The sequence below is a fragment of the Phocoena sinus genome, chromosome 11 (assembly GCF_008692025.1).
Source record: "Phocoena sinus isolate mPhoSin1 chromosome 11, mPhoSin1.pri, whole genome shotgun sequence".
NCBI lineage: Eukaryota > Metazoa > Chordata > Mammalia > Artiodactyla > Phocoenidae > Phocoena > Phocoena sinus.
The window spans coordinates 96,308,079-96,324,866 of NC_045773.1; the positions used below are offsets into that span (position 1 = coordinate 96,308,079).

Here is a 16,788-nt window from a genome sequence, read left to right on the forward strand (position 1 = left end):
TTAAAATAGATGAAAGTTGGGCCTCTTTTATCCCATAAAGGGGTTGGGCCTTTTTATCCCTTTCTTATGAAAGGGCTGGAGAAGTTGTGTTTTTTTTAAATTTATTTTTGGCTGCGTTGGGCCTTCATTGCTGCACACCGGCTTTCTCTAGTTGTGGCGAGCAGGGGCTACTCTTCGTTGTGGTGTGCGGGCTTCTCATTGCGGTGGCTTCTCTTGTGGAGCACAGGTTCTAGGAGCACAGGCTTCAGGAGTTGTTGCACGCGGGCTTCAGTAGTTGTGGCTCGCGGGCTCTAGAGTTCAGGTTCAGTAGTTGCGGTGCACGGGCCTAGGTGCTCCGCAGCATGTGGGATCTTCCTGGACCAGGGCTCGAACCTGTGTCCCCTGCACTGGCAGGTGGATTCTTAACCGCTGCGCCACCAGGGAAGTCCCTGAAGAACTTTTTTGAATAGAAGAATCAAATGATGAAATAGATTTTAGCACGATTAATTTTGCAGAGCTTTGCAGGGTACATTAGGAACCAATCAAGAGACTACAGTAATTGTGTAAACCAGAGAGCAAATTTGTTCAAAGTTAATGGTTGCCATGAGTGGGAAAAGAAGGCTATTAGAGGCAGAGCACAGAAGGACTGACAGGACTTGGTGATTAACTCAATGTGGCTGGAAGGAAGTTCAGTAGACAGAGAAAATCACTGGAGAAAAAAGCCGGAGTTTAAGGAAGTTAAAGAATAACCGGGTAGTGGGTGGGAAGAACTCGGTACATGGGCAGCACGCCCACGCTTAAGAAATGGCAGTGAACAGGAGAGAAGATTCCAGGCTGGATCAAGTAGAGGGTGCCTAGACAGCTTGCTCTTCAGGATAGAGGCAGTAAGTACACCTTTGCTTAGGAAAAGAAACAGCAGAGAGGGAGACACTGAGAATGCAAGAGAGCAATGGGATAATTTAGGGGGATCCACACACAAATGAGACCAGATGCTGACCTTGGTTGTGAGGATAGGTAACTTTTCCTTTTGAAACAGGAAGCAACAACGAGAGAATGGGTCCAAAATGTTCTAAGATGGCGGAAAGGGATGACATGACAAAGGAATTGATAAGGAGATTTTAATCAAATATCTTCAAAGTTCTCCCTAAAATTGAATTGATCACCTTTTGAGAGTAGAAAGGCTGTTTTTTTTTTTGTTGTTGTTTTTTTTTTTTGCGGTATGTGGGCCTCTCACTGCTGTGGCTTCTCCCATCTTAGAGCACAGTCTCTGGACACGCAGGCTCAGCGGCCATGGCTCACGGGCACAGCCACTCCGCGGCATGTGGGATCCTCCCGGACCAGGGCACGAACCCGTGTCCCCTGCATCGGCAGGCAGACTCTCAACCACTGCGCCACCAGGGAAGCCCAGAAAGGCTGTTTTAACATAAGATTGGGAGCTTAAAGGTGGGCAGAAAAGCTCAAAAGGTGTACCCCGGGAAGGGTACCAGGACAATAATGACGTAAATAAAAGAATAAGTAGGCAGCCAGAGGGTCTAGCTGAAGGTAGACAGTGGGTGAATTTAGGGCAGTTCTGTGACATTCTTCAACAATGTCCTGCTTCAGGAACCACAAATGGCAAAAAGTAGATGACAGTAATGATTACGTGCAGGAATCAGCCTTGTAGGATCAAACGGCAAGGGAACCTAAAATGTTAGCAAGAACAGTACACAACAGCTGACACAGTACACAGGCTGGACGAGGGGTCCTCAGAAAGAAACTGGTAGGAGGAGGGAAGTCGAACCTCTGGAAATTCCAATTTTTAAAAAGCAGACACATTTAAAACAACAACAACAACATATTTCAGATGTGGGGATACAGCAATGAACAAATCGGTCAAAAATCCCAGCCCCGTTGGAGCTTCTATTCTGTTCTGGGGAGAAAGGCAGTAAAACATATAATATGTAAGTTGGTGAAGGAAACTAGTAGGGTGACAAACAGATCGTAATCAGAGATGGGAGCTCCAAGTTAAAGACCATAGGTCTAGAATGGTACTCTGTGATTTGAAATGCTAAGAGAGTTTGTAAAGTGGGTACACTCACAGGTTTGGAACAAATCCGATTACTCACAGCCAAGGGGAAAAGGTCCAGATTGTATTACTGACTTGCTGGTTTAGCAAAATGTTCTATTTCCTCTGGACTATGTCTTTTTCTTTTCCCTGTATAGTGGTCTGGGGACAAACATTTTTTATGCTATGAACGCTGTAAGGCTTTCAGATGGCATAACAGATACTAAGAGAAGAAAAAAACGAGACATTTGTTTGAGAGGGGCGTGGGCTACCCAAACGTCGTATCCTGTGTAGGTTCCTGGCTAGGGGCTATCTTCATGGCTCCTACCTGTCATGTGATTAGTAAAGGTCCCTATAAAAATGCAAACCTGGGCTTCCCTGGTGGCGCAGTGGTTGAGAGTCCGCCTGCCGATGCTGGGGACACGGGTTCGTGCCCCGGTCCAGGAAGATCCCACATGCCGCGGAGCGGCTGGGCCCGTGAGCCATGGCCGCTGAGCCTGCGTGTCCGGAGCCTGTGCTCCACAACGGGAGAGGCCACAACAGTGAGAGGCCCGCGTACCAAAAAAAAAAAAGCAAACCTGACTTGTCTATACCTTCTCTACTGAGGTAGGTCCTGGATACAGGTGCTGACAAGGAGCCTGAAGGTAAAGCTCTACTTGGGTGGGTTGCGTGTGTGGCTGAAACACAGTGGACAGGAGCTTTGTGGGGGGGGGCTAGAGCTGTAATGTAATCACATCACATGGGTCCTTGCCGTGGATGTTGGAGTCCTCAAGTGTCACAGCTGGAGAAGAGGTGGAGAAGCAGATCAGAGGATGACCAGATCAGAGGATGGTTCTAAAGGGAAGGTGATAGGGGTTATAGAAGGAAGTGGAGAAGGCAATCTATCCCAAATATTGGGACCCTGACTGATGGATACGGTCCACTTTCTAAGGAGATCAAAGAGCAAAGTACCCTCCTCTCCATCCCCCTCCCCCCACTAGGAGGGCAGGCCACGATGAGAATGCAGGCAGGTGGCAATGAGCTGTCCTCTGGGGAACATGTGGGCTGATTGAGGTAAAGATGTGACTATGCTTAAGAATAGAGTGTGCAGTGACATGAGGATGCTGTCATCCATAATGGAAGGGGACCCCCGAGAGACAAACACCGGAAAGAGGGTGAGTGTAATGGAGAGATGTAGAGAAGCAGCAGTTTGGATGTTCTCATCTGAAATGTTAGGTGTAGATAAGATAGGCTGAGGATAGAGCCGTAGACTGAGTGGAAGAGGAGAGGAGGCCAAACTTCGTTACCACAGGGAGAACGGGGCAAACCTTCCTATTGACTCACTCATTCGTTCGCTCAATCACTTATTCACTGTATATATATTTATTGCCTGTTCTTATGGGGTGAATTGTATTTCCCCCAGATTCATATGTTGAAGTCCTAACCTTCCAGCACCTCAGACTGTAACTGTGTTAGATGTAGGGCCTTTAAAGAAGTAATTAAGTTAAAATGAGGTCCTGTGAATGAGCCCTAATCCAATATGACTGGTGTCCTTATAAGAAGAGATTAGGACACAGACACACACAGAGGGTAGGTCATGTGAGCACACAGGGAGAAGACGGCCATCTACAAGTCAAAGAGAGAGGCCTCAGAAGAAACCAAACCTGCTGACACATTGATCTCGGACTTCCAGCCTCCAGGACCGTGAGGAAACAAATTTCTGTTGTTTAAAACACTCAAGTCTACGGTATTTTGTTATGTTAGTCCTAGTCAACAAATACACATGCCCACCATGTACCAGGCAAGAGTTCGAATATACACCAGGACTGATGAAAAGCCTTCTTTACAAGGTTCTGTAGAAATGAAAACTACTTGTTTTCTAGTTCTTATCCACTTGGAGGGGAAACCTCTCTTGTTGCTGTCACCTGCCGTCATGCCAGAGCTGCGGCAAACACCTCCAAGCCACCTGGAAACCTGTCCGCAGGGGGAGCAGAGGCGGACATGAGGGATGGGAGTCAGTGGTAAGAACATGACATCACTTCTCATCCTGACCACTGTCTCCTCGTAACCGCTGCACGCCCAAAGGAGCAGAAAGAGGAATGAATAATAAGGAAAAGGCAGAAACTTGCGAGAAGAAAGCACCGTTACAACTGGAACCCACCTCTACATCTCCCTAGGAAATTATAAGCTGGAGAATGTCTTTACGATACTTAGATTTACTTTTCAAGGACTGTGTCTTGAAGCTTCTTGCTACTCTGTCTAATAATTCACAGATTGGTCTAAATGAACCAGCAGGGCTCTCTGTGAGAACCCCTGTATTCCACAACCTTCATGCCAATACCAACAAGCAGTGTGGCCTCACAGTTTCAAATGAATGCCTCACCGTGGCAGCCTCCGTGTTTATCTTCCATGTCAAACCACTTTACAGCTCTGAGGTTCCCGGCCCATGATGCGTTTGGCATGGAGCCAGGAACACCTGCAATGTTGATAAAGAAGAAAAGCAGAAATGAGAACCAAGAAAGAAAGGTGTCAATTTCATCAGTTAAGCTTCCAAGTCATGTTTATTTTCTCCCAGTATATTATCTTTCGTTTCAGATTTTTCATCATTGGTACAAAACCCCACAGGCTTATGGTGCGAATAGTTGGTAGTTATGGATCTGGACTTGCCACCAGTAAAAACAATCCATTGGTTTTTTTCATAATTTGTGCCCAAGCCTGCAAGAAATGCCATTGCATGAAAACATAATGCTGATGAAGAAGCTGGAGATTTTTGGTCTCAATGCCTTTTAATTAGATTTACTTTTTAAGGGACTTCCCTGGTGGTTCAGTGGTTAAGAATCCACTTGCCAATGCAGGAGACACGGGTTTGAGACCTGGCCTGGGAAGATCCCACATTCCACAGAGCAACTAAGCTCGTGCACCACAACTACTGAGCCCCCATGCCACAACTACTGAAGCCTGTGCACCTAGAACCCGTGCTCCGCAAGAGAAGCCACCGCAATGAGAAGCCCGCGCACGGCAACGAAGAGTAGCCCCTGCTTGCCACAACTAGAGAAAGCCCGCGTGCAGCAAAGAAGACCCAATGCAGCCAAAAAATAAATAAATAAATAATAATAAATATTATTTAAAATTTACGTTAAAAAATTTTATTGGAGTATAGTTGATTTACAATGTTGTGTTAGTTTCAAGTGTACAGCAAAGTGAATCAGATATGTATTTCCATTCTTTTTCAGATTCTTTTCCCATACAGGTTATTACAGAATATTGAGTAGAATTCCCTGTGATATACAGTAGCTCCTTATTAGTTATCTATTTAATATATAGTAGTGTGTGTATGTCAATCCCAGTCTCCTAATTTATCACTTCCCCCCATGTGTCCCCTTTGGTAACCATAAGTTTAATTTTGAGATCTGTGAGTCTGTTTCTGTTTTGTAAATAAGTTCATTTGTATCATTTTTAAAATTAGATTCCACATATAAGTGATATCATATGATATTTGTATTTCTCTGTCTGACTTACTTCACTTAGTATGATAATCTCTAACTCCACTCATGTTGCTGGAAATGGCATTATTTCATTCTTTTTTATGGCTAAGTAATATTCCATTGTATATATGTACCAAGCAAGTCTTCTTTCTCCATTCCTCTGTCAATGAACATTTAGGTTGCTTCCATGTCTTGGCTATTGTAAATAGTGCAATTATCAAAAAATTTTAGGACTTCCCAGATAACATTTATCTTAAAGTGAAAGCTCAGAAAACAGGCCACTCGATGTCTTTAGTGCTAATAAGTGAGAGAGATTCCAGGGTCGCTCCTATATGAAGTTTGCAATATTAGACATATGGAACTCAAGCAATCTTTTAACACAATATCTTTTTTATATGCTAAAGTTCTTGTTGAGCATTTGGTGTTGCCAACCACTGTGCTGGGCAGTAAGGGATAGTGTAAGTGACAAGACACAATTCCTGATCATCCAGTAAAGATGATGAGCCCCCCAAGCAATGGTTTTTTTTTTTTTTTTGGCTGTGTTGGGCCTTCGTTGCTGTGCACGGGCTTTCTCTAGTTGCAGCGAGCAGGGGCTACTCTTCACTGCAGTGTGCAGGCTTCTCATTGCAGTGGCTTCTCTTGTTGCGGAACACAGGCTCTAGGCACGCGGGCTCAGCAGTTGCAGCACGTGGGCTCAGTAGCTGTGGCTCGCGGGCTCTAGAGCACAGGCTCAGTAGTTGTGGCGCACAGGCTTAGTTGCTGTGCGGAGTGTGGGCTCTTCCCGGACCAGGGCGCGAACCCGTGTCCCCTGCATTGGCAGGTGGATTCTCAACCACTGTGCCACCAGGGAAGCCCAAGCGATGGGTTTTGAGCTTTGAGTTTTTCCTAGACTGGTGTGCACTGATCTACCCATCTTCTCTATTTCTTTCAGTTGTTCTTTTGACCAAAAGTTGCTGACCAATAATGCATTATCAATTAATATTTAACTCACCTTTGAACTGTAAAAAGCCTTTAAAAGGGAGAGGAGGGCATTAGGCTGCCATTCTGCTAAACCAGGGCTTCTCCATGTTGGCACTATTGACAACGTAAGCTGGACAACTCCTTGTTGTAGAATCTTCCTTTGCATTGTGTGATGTTTAGCAGCCTCTCTGGACTCCACCCACCTGATGCCAGTAATACATATCCCCCCAATTGTGACAATCAAAAATATCTTCAGATATTGCCGAATGTCCCCTGGTGGTGCAAAATTTCCCTATTTGAGAAACACTGTGCTATCTCCAATAACCTTCTCCATCTCAATAAATTTTGGATGGGTCACAGAGATTGAAGGGTCCATTTAATCACATACAGTAGGACTTCCCTGGTGGCGCAGTGGTTAAGGATCCGCCTGCCAGTTCAGGGGACACAGGTTCGAGCCCTGGTCCGGGAAGAAGCCACATGCCACAGAGCAACTAAGCCCGTGTGCCACAACTACTGAGCCTGCGCTCTGGAGCCCACGAGCCACAACCACTGAACTGAAGCCCATGCACCTAGAGCTCATGCTCTGCAACAAGAGAAGCCACCGCAGTGAGAAGCCCGCACACCGCAACGAAGAGAAGCCCCAGCTCGCTGCAACTAGAAAAAAGCCCAGGCACAGCAATGAAGACCCAACGCAGCCAAAAAAAAAAAAATTTGTTAAGAACAAAGGTATGGATACCAAGGGGGAAAGGGGTGCCTTGGGAGGAATTGGGAGACTGGGATTGACACACATACATTGTTGTTACTATGTTGGGAGGAATTGGGAGACTGGGATTGACACATATACATTGTTGTTATTATGTATAAAATGGACAACTGATGGGAACATGCTGTATAGCACAGGGAACTCACCTAGTGCACTGTGGTAACCTAAATGGAAGGGAAGTCCAAAAGGGAGGGGATATCTGTATGCGTATGGCTGATACATTCTGCTATGCAGTGGAGGCTAACACAACATGGTAAAGCAACCATACTCCAATAAAACTTAGTTATAAATTTTTTTTCCTCTTTAAAAACACTAATGAAAACGTGCATTTTCAGACAGAAAAAAAGCCCTGTTCTTTTGCCCTCATGTCACATAATAATATATGAGGATTTAAATCAAGTATCGCACTAAGGTCTCCCAGCTAAAATTAAATTTTGCACAGCCTTTTCTGAAAATGGTATGAGTCATCACCCCTAAGGGCTCTCTATCAGGCAGGATTCTTTTCTTGCTGCCAAACTTGAAAAGTCTGTTTATAAATGTGGAGTACTCAAGAAAAACACTCTTTATTAAGCAATATTTCTTCCTATTGTTTTAGTTTGCATTTAATACTTTAAAAGTTACTTTACTGCTTGCCTCTCCAAAAAGAAGCTTCTTTATTTTGTTCTTAGGACACATTTTTAAAGAATTTAGAATAAAAGTCGCCTTGGTTAAGTTAGGGGGTGGGGAGAGGGCAGTTTGGAAAGCAAAGAGATAATCTGGCATATTGACTCATGTCAGCAAGATTAGCTGATGTGATTTTTGTGTCTGTTTTGATTAAATAACTATAGCAGAAAAGTATGAATAAAACATTGCCACGACAAAAGGTCCCTTAACCTCTTCTAAAGGACTGCATTTTTAAAAGGACAAAATATTTTTCTTCCCTTTCATTCTCATTAATATTGATCATCACAAACTCTTATTCTGAAACACATTCCATTATTCTAGAGATAAGACCATGACATTTATAATTAATGACTGTTGTCTTTTAAATAAACACATAGGGAGTTCCCCAGTGGTCCTGTGGTTAGGACTCTTGTGCTTCTGCTGCTGAGGGCCCAGGTTCAATCCCTGGTCCGGGAACTAAGATCCCACAAGCTGCATGGCGTGGCCAAGAAAAAAAACAAACAAAAAAACCGCCCATGCATGACACCTATTAACCTCCTGCTAATAAAATTACAAACCTCAACTTCTATACTTTCTATTTGATGATAAATCTCAAACATGTTTATTTAAATACTATTCATGTTGTGCTTTAAAAATCACACTTGTAAGAGCAGAAGTAGGGAGAGGGACAAACACAGACAATGTTGAATTCTACTTTGGTTTTTTTTGTTGTTGCTTTTTGTCTTTTTTGCGAAGAGCCCGTGAGGCACAGCCATATCCGGCAGGAATGGGAATAGACCCTTGCTTCTGAAATGTGGTTCTTGGACTGAGAGCTTCAATATCACCTGGAAGTTTGTTAGAAATGTAGCATCTCGGGCCCCGCCCAGATCTCCTGCACCAGAATCAGCATCTCCACAAGGTCCCCAGAAGATTTCTGCGCACAATCAAGCCTGGGCTACAGTCGACACTGCCAAGGACTCAGCTTCATTTCCTCCTCTCCCGGATGTCCTCCCCTCAGCCTTCATCAAGTTTCCAGGTAGCTTCTCATCTTCCTATTCTCACTCAAATTCTGCTCTTATGAAGGAATCTGGTACTTACATCCTAGTGCCCTCTGCTGAGAATACAGTTGACCCCTGAACAACACGGGTTTGAACTGCGAGGGTCCATTCATATGCGGATTTTTTTCAGTAGTAAATACTACAGTCTTTTGCAATAGGAGGTTGGTTGAATCCACGGATGCGGATGCGGAACCTTGGATTCAGAGTAACCTTGGATACAGGGGAACCTCAGATACAGACACACAGGAAACTGGGATACAGAGGGCCAGCTATAAGTTATACTCGGATTTTCGGGAGTCTGCCCCCCGACCTCTGCGTTGTTCAAGGGTCAACTGTTTATGCATTTGAACCTCGAGATCACCTCCTTGAAGACAATCAGCCCACCTGCTGTTGGGACAAAGCTGAGTTGAGTGGAGGGCCAGTTGTCACGGCGCCTTTGACTTCACAGCATCGGGCTCAGCATTCGGAGATACTGATCAACCTTAAAGGGATGGGTGAGTGTGGTGCGCAAGGGATGTGCCATCGCCTTAGGCTACAATGCTGATGGTGAGGACCGCTTAGCTGTGTGTGGACCAGACAGGCCTGGTTGCTACCTTGGCTTCCCAGTAGGCCACCATACTTGAAGGTATAATAACGTCCTACTTCTCAATATCGAAAAATATTTCTTTTACCCTCTTAGCAAGGGCCAACCCATTTCAGTTTGCCCTACAGCAACTGCCTAGGTGGCCACCAATCATCGATTCTCCACATCTGTCCTGCCTTGCACAACTAGTTTAGGGACAGATCAAACACTCAGCAAGACTCTGGTGACAGCTCTATTCGAATACTTTGTAGGTATCCCTTGCTTATTATTTTGAGCAGATAATGGCAAGCGAAAGATTGAACGGCCTGAATATACAGTGTGACCACTATTCAGTAAGCAGTTCAATCTGTCTTAGGTTAAAACATACATGGAAACCCCAAAGCTACTGATCCCATTCCTTGTGCCAACGTCCAGTTGCTCCTTTCACTCCCATAAAAACATCTACTATGGGGCTTCCCTTGTGGCACAGTAGTTAAGAATCCACCTGTCAACGCAGGGGACACGGGTTCGAGCCCTGGTCTGGGAAGATCCCACATGCCGCGGAGCAACTAAGCCCGTGCGCCACAACTACTGAGCCTGCGTGCCACAACTACTGAGCCAGCTCTCTAGACCCCGTGCTCCGCAACAAGAGAAGCCACCGCAATGAGAAGCCCGAGCACCGCAACGAAGAGTAGCCCCCGCTCGCCGCAACTGGAGAAAGCCGGCGCGCAGCAACGAAGACCCAACGCAGCCAAAAAAAAAAAAAACCTACTGAAATGATCCACTAATGGGATATCCCACGATACATATTATATATACTATATATTTTTTAAATACTGGACCAGGTGATTGTGTTATTATTGTTGCTGTTATAATTACGATTATGATTATTGTTTGTCAGGAGGGTAGTTACGGGGTCTGTGGGTAGACGTCTACCTCAAACCACAAGTATCCTAGGAAGCATCTCTTTTGCCTTATTTTTAGGACGGGGCAAAAAGGACACTAATCATATCAGAGAAAACATTTTAAACTATAAAATCCAATTCTCTCATTTGCTCTTCAGAGACTTATTTAAACAAAAGATTTGAGATAGTGTTTACAGAGTAAGCAGGAATGTTTTCTTGGGGCTTAGCCTTTATTGGACAAATAACTGCATTCGTTGAATAAACGAATGTGTTTCTTTGAAACGCAAGTTTTATTTGTATTGACTTGAGTTTCTCCTTATTGTTCTTACACAGCGTGGTCCTCATTTTGGGATACACATATGTGGTAACAAATCCCAGCACCTGCTTATTATTTAAGCTCAGATGCATAATTCTTAGCTTGCTAAATAAGCAAGCATTTTGGTTTTAAATGTCAAAAGTCAATGCTGGTGTCAGTGTACTGAAAGAGGTTTTCTCACAACTTCGTGGTGGTGCAGGAAATGGGCACAACTCTGGAAAATCAATTTAGAAAAGGAGGAGAAGCCACTATAATCACCAATTCCCTCTGGCCTTTTAAGCCACTAGTTTTACAATAAGCTAAGGAAATAACTTTTTCAATGTGAAAATCTGTACATGAAGGTGTTCGTTATGGTATTATTTCTGCATAAAGACTACCATCAGAGGCTCTGAAGTCGGACAGCTGACATGTATGGAAAAGCATTTCTTCTACCCTCTTAGCAAGGGCCAACCCTCTTCAGTTTGCCCTACAGCAATTGCCTGGGTAGCCAACAGTCATCTGTTCTCCACATCTGTCCTCTCTGGTACAGCTGGCATAGGGAGGAGATAAAACACTCCACAAGACGGGAACACTCAACAAATCCCAGTGTGGGACCTAACAGTTACGGTAATCTCTTTAAGACATCACGTATCAATACTAATCTTCAAAACCTCACAGGGTGGGAAGGGTAAGCTGGGACGAAGTGAGAGAGTGGCATGGACATATATACACTACCAACTGTAAAATAGGTAGCTAGTGGGAAGCAGCCACATAGCACAGGGAGATCAGCTCCGTGCTTTGTGACCACCTAGAGGGGTGGGATAGGGAGGGTGGGAGGGAGACGCAAGAGGGAGGGGATATGGGGATATATGTATGCATATAGCTGATTCATTTTGTTATACAGCAGAAACTCACACACCATTGTAAAGCAATTACACTCTAATAAAGATGTTAAAAGAAACCTCACAGGGTTTTGTTAGTGTTAAATAAGATAATGTATGTGCTGTGTTTAGCATAGTGCCTGGCAGGCTTAACTAAATAAATGGCTGAAAGTATAATCGTTCCATTAAAATCAAGGGGGCGGAGTAGCTGTGGAAGAGACTACTTTTTTACTCTAACCTAAAGCAAGTTTCTCAGCCTCCGTACTACTGGCATTTAGACTGGATGATTCTTTGCCGCGGAGACTGTCCTGTGCACTGTACTGTGTTGGGTTGTCCAAAAAGTTCGTTCGGGTTTTTCCGCAACATCTTTAGCGAACCCGACAGGATGTTTAAACAGCATCCCCGGCCTTTACCCACGAGATGCCAGTGGCATCTACACCTGCCCCCCACCCTGAACCCCAAGTTGTGACAACCAAAAGTGTTTCCAGATATTGCCAAATGTCCTCTGGGGAGCAAAACTGCCCCTGGTTTGAGGTGATTTTTTTTTTTTTAAACATCTTTATTGGGGTATAATTGCTTTACAATGGTGTGTTAGTTTCTGCTTTATAACAAAGTGAATCAGCTATACATATACATATGTTCCCATATGTCTTCCCTCTTGCGTCTCCCTCCCTCCCACTCTCCCTATCCCACCCCTCCAGGCTGTCACAAAGCACCGAGCTAATATCCCTGTGCCATGCGGCTGCTTCCCACTAGCTATCTACCTTACTACGTTTCTTAGTGTGTATATGTCCATGACTCTCTCTCGCCCTGTCAAAGCTCACCCTTCCCCCTCCCCATATCCTCAAGTCCATTCTCCAGTAGGTCTGCGTCTTTATTCCTGTCGTACCCCTGAGGTCATTTTTAGAAATAAAAAGGTACATTTGTTTCCGCTTACCAATGGTTCATTAATCACTTAGGATTTTTAACACATGAAACGTACAAAAAGTGATCCTCTCCCGTTTCCTGTGGATGTTTTTTAGAATTCTGTAGTCCCTGAGATCATGACCTCTCAGTGTTCACCTCTGATAATTGCCAACAAATTAACTATGGTTGTAAAAGGAAAAAATGAAATGAGGAAAAGAAGAGAAACCTAGCATTTTACACTGGAAGGGATTTTAGAAATTTTCATGTTTTAATATGTTAATTTTAATATGTTAAATTTTCAGGTTTTAATATTTTAATATGTTAATATGTTCATTGCCAAGCTGTGCAAAACCAGAGCCTAGAACATTTAAGTGAATTGCCTAGGAGTGTGAACATGCTAAATTACCTGTCGATTTTGTTTCAAGATAATTTATTCACTCATTCAAACAGTTTCCTTGAGGGCCTCCTATGTTCCACAGGAGATGCTGGGGGTAAAGCCACAAATTAGATGCTCTGGGAGCTTTTGGCCCAGAGTATCCAGAAGGGTTTATATTTATTGATATTGATTTACTGATACCGATATTTTGGGCTAGCATATCCAGAAAGGTTTATCTGTGCTGATATTTTAATTTTTTTACTTTTATTGACGTATAGTTGAGTTACAGTGCTATATTAGTTTCAGGTGCATAGCCATAGCACAGTGATTCAGTTATATCCCTCCACCTTCGTGATGAATCCCAAGACTTACGTTCATCCCTTCCAGCTAGAACTGTTGAAATTTTGTGCAGTACGGGAGCCCCCAGCCAATTCCAATCTATATCGGCGGCTCTGCAAGTCTTACCTGGCTTTAAAAAACAAAAAAACAATTATAAAGCTATTTAAAAGGAATTTTTCTTTTAACTTCGATCAATAGTGGTGAAGCACAGAAATCCAATTCTTGTGCCCCCTTCCAGAATGAATCAGAAACTCTGGGGACAGGACACAGCAGATTTTATTTCTAGAAGACATTCATTTTAACAAAAGGTAGATGGGTAGGGACTTCTCTGGTGGCACAGTGGTTAAGAATCCACCCGCCAATGCAGGGGACACCAGGGTTCGAACCCTGGTCCGGGAAGATCCCACATGCCGGGGAGCAACTAAGCCCATGCACCACAACTACTGAGCCTGCGCTCTACAGCCTGCTTGCCACAACTACTGAGCCCACGTGCCACAACTACTGAAGCCCACGGGCCTACAGCCCATGCTCCACAACAAGAGAAGCCACCACAATGAGAAGCCTGCGCACCACAACGAAGAGTAGCCCCCGCTCGCTGCAACCAGAGAAGTCGGTGCACAGCAACGAAGACCCAACGCAGCCAAAAATAAATAAATAAAATTAAAAAAAAAGAAAACCAAAAAAGTAGATGGGTAGGGACTTCTCCAGTTGCCCAGTGGTTAAGACTCCGTGCTCCCAATGCAGGGGGCCCAGGTTTGATCCCTGGTCAGGGAACTAGATCCTGCATGCTGTAACTAAGACCCGGCACAGCCAAATAAATAAATATTAAAAAAAAAAACAAAAAGTAGACGGGTAGAATTTGAGACGGATCTTGAATGATGCGGAGAGTGTGATGAGCTCAAAGTATTGCCTAGGAAGCAACACCACAGTCATTGTTTGGAGGTAAAAATGGCTTGAGGATCTGAGAAGAGCACAGAACTCCACCCCTCCCGTGGCTGCCCTACAATTATATTAACAGAGAATGAAAAGAATTTAAAAACAATCAAACTTTAAGAACTATTGCTCTTCTACAAAGTATTGCTTCCAGGGGCGCAGAGCGAGTTCCTGAACTCTAGCTCTCTGAGAATAAACTTGGATAAATGATTTGTCTTTCAGCATCTTCTCTCTGTACTTTGTTTTGAAGAGTTTGGTCTGTGTGGGTACACGTTGTACTTTTTAATACGCCAAAGCGAAATAAGTTTCCTTTCATCTGATTTGCTTGTCTTTAGTGCAAAATTATGCTAATTCAATGTAGAAAAGAAATACTGAAATGAAGAGCAATTGGGTTCATTTATATGCACTATTCTGTGTCATTATTTCTCTAGTACTGTTCAAGGAGCCCTGATCATTCTGTTTTTCTTTGTGACTTTCCTCAAGTTATTCTGTTTTCTTGAGACCGTGAAGTTTTTGTGAGTCAAGTATGAGACAATAGCAAATTCATGATAATGATGTCTCATGAAAGTCTGAGATTGAGTGGCCACATTTAAAGGAGTGGGCCTTTTATTTCAAGGTTCATGAAAGCACCTGGAAGAAAAAACTCACACGGTAGCGTCTGCCCACTGTTGGTTGGCAAACCACTCACTCCGAGGTGGTAAGAGTATCCGATGGGGGAGCTTTGTCAGGCAGGGCTGACTTCTGGCATGAACAGGAGGGAAGTACTCTCCTGTTAGACTTTTATCAGACATTCCAGAAATACCGTAATGTCTTTGATAGATCTATCCTCAGACAAGCAGCCAGATAACTAGCAAATACTCTGGACATGGTTGAGCAAAAGGGGAAGGAAAGGAGGAAGAAGAGGAAGAAAGGAAGAAAGACAGAATTTGAAGTCATGTTTTCAAACTTCAGAATATATCAAAGCTTTCTGGAGTGCTTAAAATAAAGACTGTTGGGTTCTAGTCTCAGAGTTTCTTTTTTCTTTGTTTATAAGTTGAGGTACAATTGCCATATAACATCATATTAGTTTCAGGTGTACAATATAATGATTTGATACTTGTATGTACTGCAAAATGATCACCACCGTAAGTCCAGTTAGCAACGAACTGGTTTTCAGTTGAGTACCAACTGTTTTCCGATCTACCGGCCGTTCTTCAAGCCTTACCCGGCTTTTCATGACACCATTTTCCTTTGCGGGCGCTGCCCTAGTTCAGCTGCTTGACATCATGGCTCACCAAGACTATTTCAATTGTCTACAAACCAGTCTCTCTGCCTCCAGTCTGCCCGATTTGTTGGCAATACCAGCAAATGGCTTTTTCTATGATTAGCGTTGACCCTATTGCCTTCCTATTTGGGGGATGCGGGATCACTTTGAACCGTTTGCCCTGTGTCTGCTTCTTCAAGCCACTTTGAGATGTCTATCCACCAATCACTCACCCTCCGACAAACAAAAGCAAATTCAGACTTACCATCCCAAACCCCTTCTGCTGGTGTCCATTCCACCTCTTCCTAGAATTCCAGCTCCCCACTCCACTTCTCATTTTGCATTGCTGCTTCCGCTTCCCGGGACCCAGTTTAAAGTTATCTCTTCCCTCAAAAACTTGTGTATAAACTGGCACTTTTTTCTTTTGCTTCAGACTGTCACTAACCAATTCCCCAGCTAGCCCCTCAGAACCATGAACCTGGCTGGGTCCAGCAGTTCAATGCTCTAGGTCACATTCACGCCAGGGAGAAACCAAAATGCCGACCATGGCACCAAAGGATTTTTGCAATTATGTCCCCAGACTACACATAGCAGATGGGCAGAAACCACATCTGATTGGTAGGCCTGTTTGGTTTGACCCCCCTAGAAGGGGGGTAGAACAGTGGGAAAAAAAAAAAAAAATTTCCCATGAAAGTCTGGACTGTCAGAGTCCCTTGCCCACAATTCACTAGAACTTTACCCAGCCTGGAGCTCTCCTGCTGCCCTGCTGCCCACCTTGTTTCACTGGCTCACATTGTCTGCCTGGCCCTGTCAACGTGTAGTCTGAAACACTGGGTCTCCACACCTCACCTCTCAATACTGCCCACGTCATCCTTCATCACTATCCACGCACCCAGCTGTCCTGCCATCCTTTTGGGAATTCCCAAATCGGTCTTCCACTTTCATGTAGTTCTTTATACCCTGACTTATGCAAATATCTAAGAAAACAAGCTCAAAGTAAGTCAAGGGGCTGTAACGCACCGCATGGTGACTGTAGTTATTAATACTGTACTGCATATCTGGAAGTTGCTAGGAGAGAATCTTAAAAGTTCTCATCATAAGGCAAGAAAAATGTGTAACTATGGTGGTGGTGACAGATATTAACTAGATTTGTGATCATTTCACAGTATGTACAAATATCTTATCATTACGTTGTACACCTGAAACTAACGTTGTATGTCAATTATGTCTCAGTTTTTAAAACAAAGGAAAAAGAAAACAAGCTCATACTTGTTAGAAACTAAAGTTAGTAAAGTTTAAATCCTAAAATAGCCTCTTCTCCTAAAAAAAATAATTTTTTAATAGACTTTTTTGTTTTTAGAGGAGCTTTAGGTTCACAGCAAAACTGAGTGGAAGGTACATAGATTTCCTATATAGTCCCTGACCCTCTCCTCATTTT

General features: G+C 43.8%; 1 protein-coding gene across 7 annotated transcripts in view; it reads right to left on the bottom strand.

Annotated features, from left to right (window-relative positions):
- The window catches only part of GCNT2 (glucosaminyl (N-acetyl) transferase 2 (I blood group)), a 123,922-nt gene that overhangs the window by 4,024 nt on the left and 103,110 nt on the right, over positions 1-16,788 (bottom strand). For 6 of the 7 annotated variants that reach the window (XM_032648058.1, XM_032648053.1, XM_032648056.1 and 3 more), the window contains one exon: positions 4,386-4,478. In XM_032648058.1, coding sequence (XP_032503949.1) covers positions 4,386-4,478 — 93 coding nt within the window. Of the gene's footprint in view, positions 1-4,385; positions 4,479-13,207; positions 13,305-16,788 lie in introns of all 7 variants that reach the window. The other variant, XR_004352112.1, reaches the window with a different exon arrangement.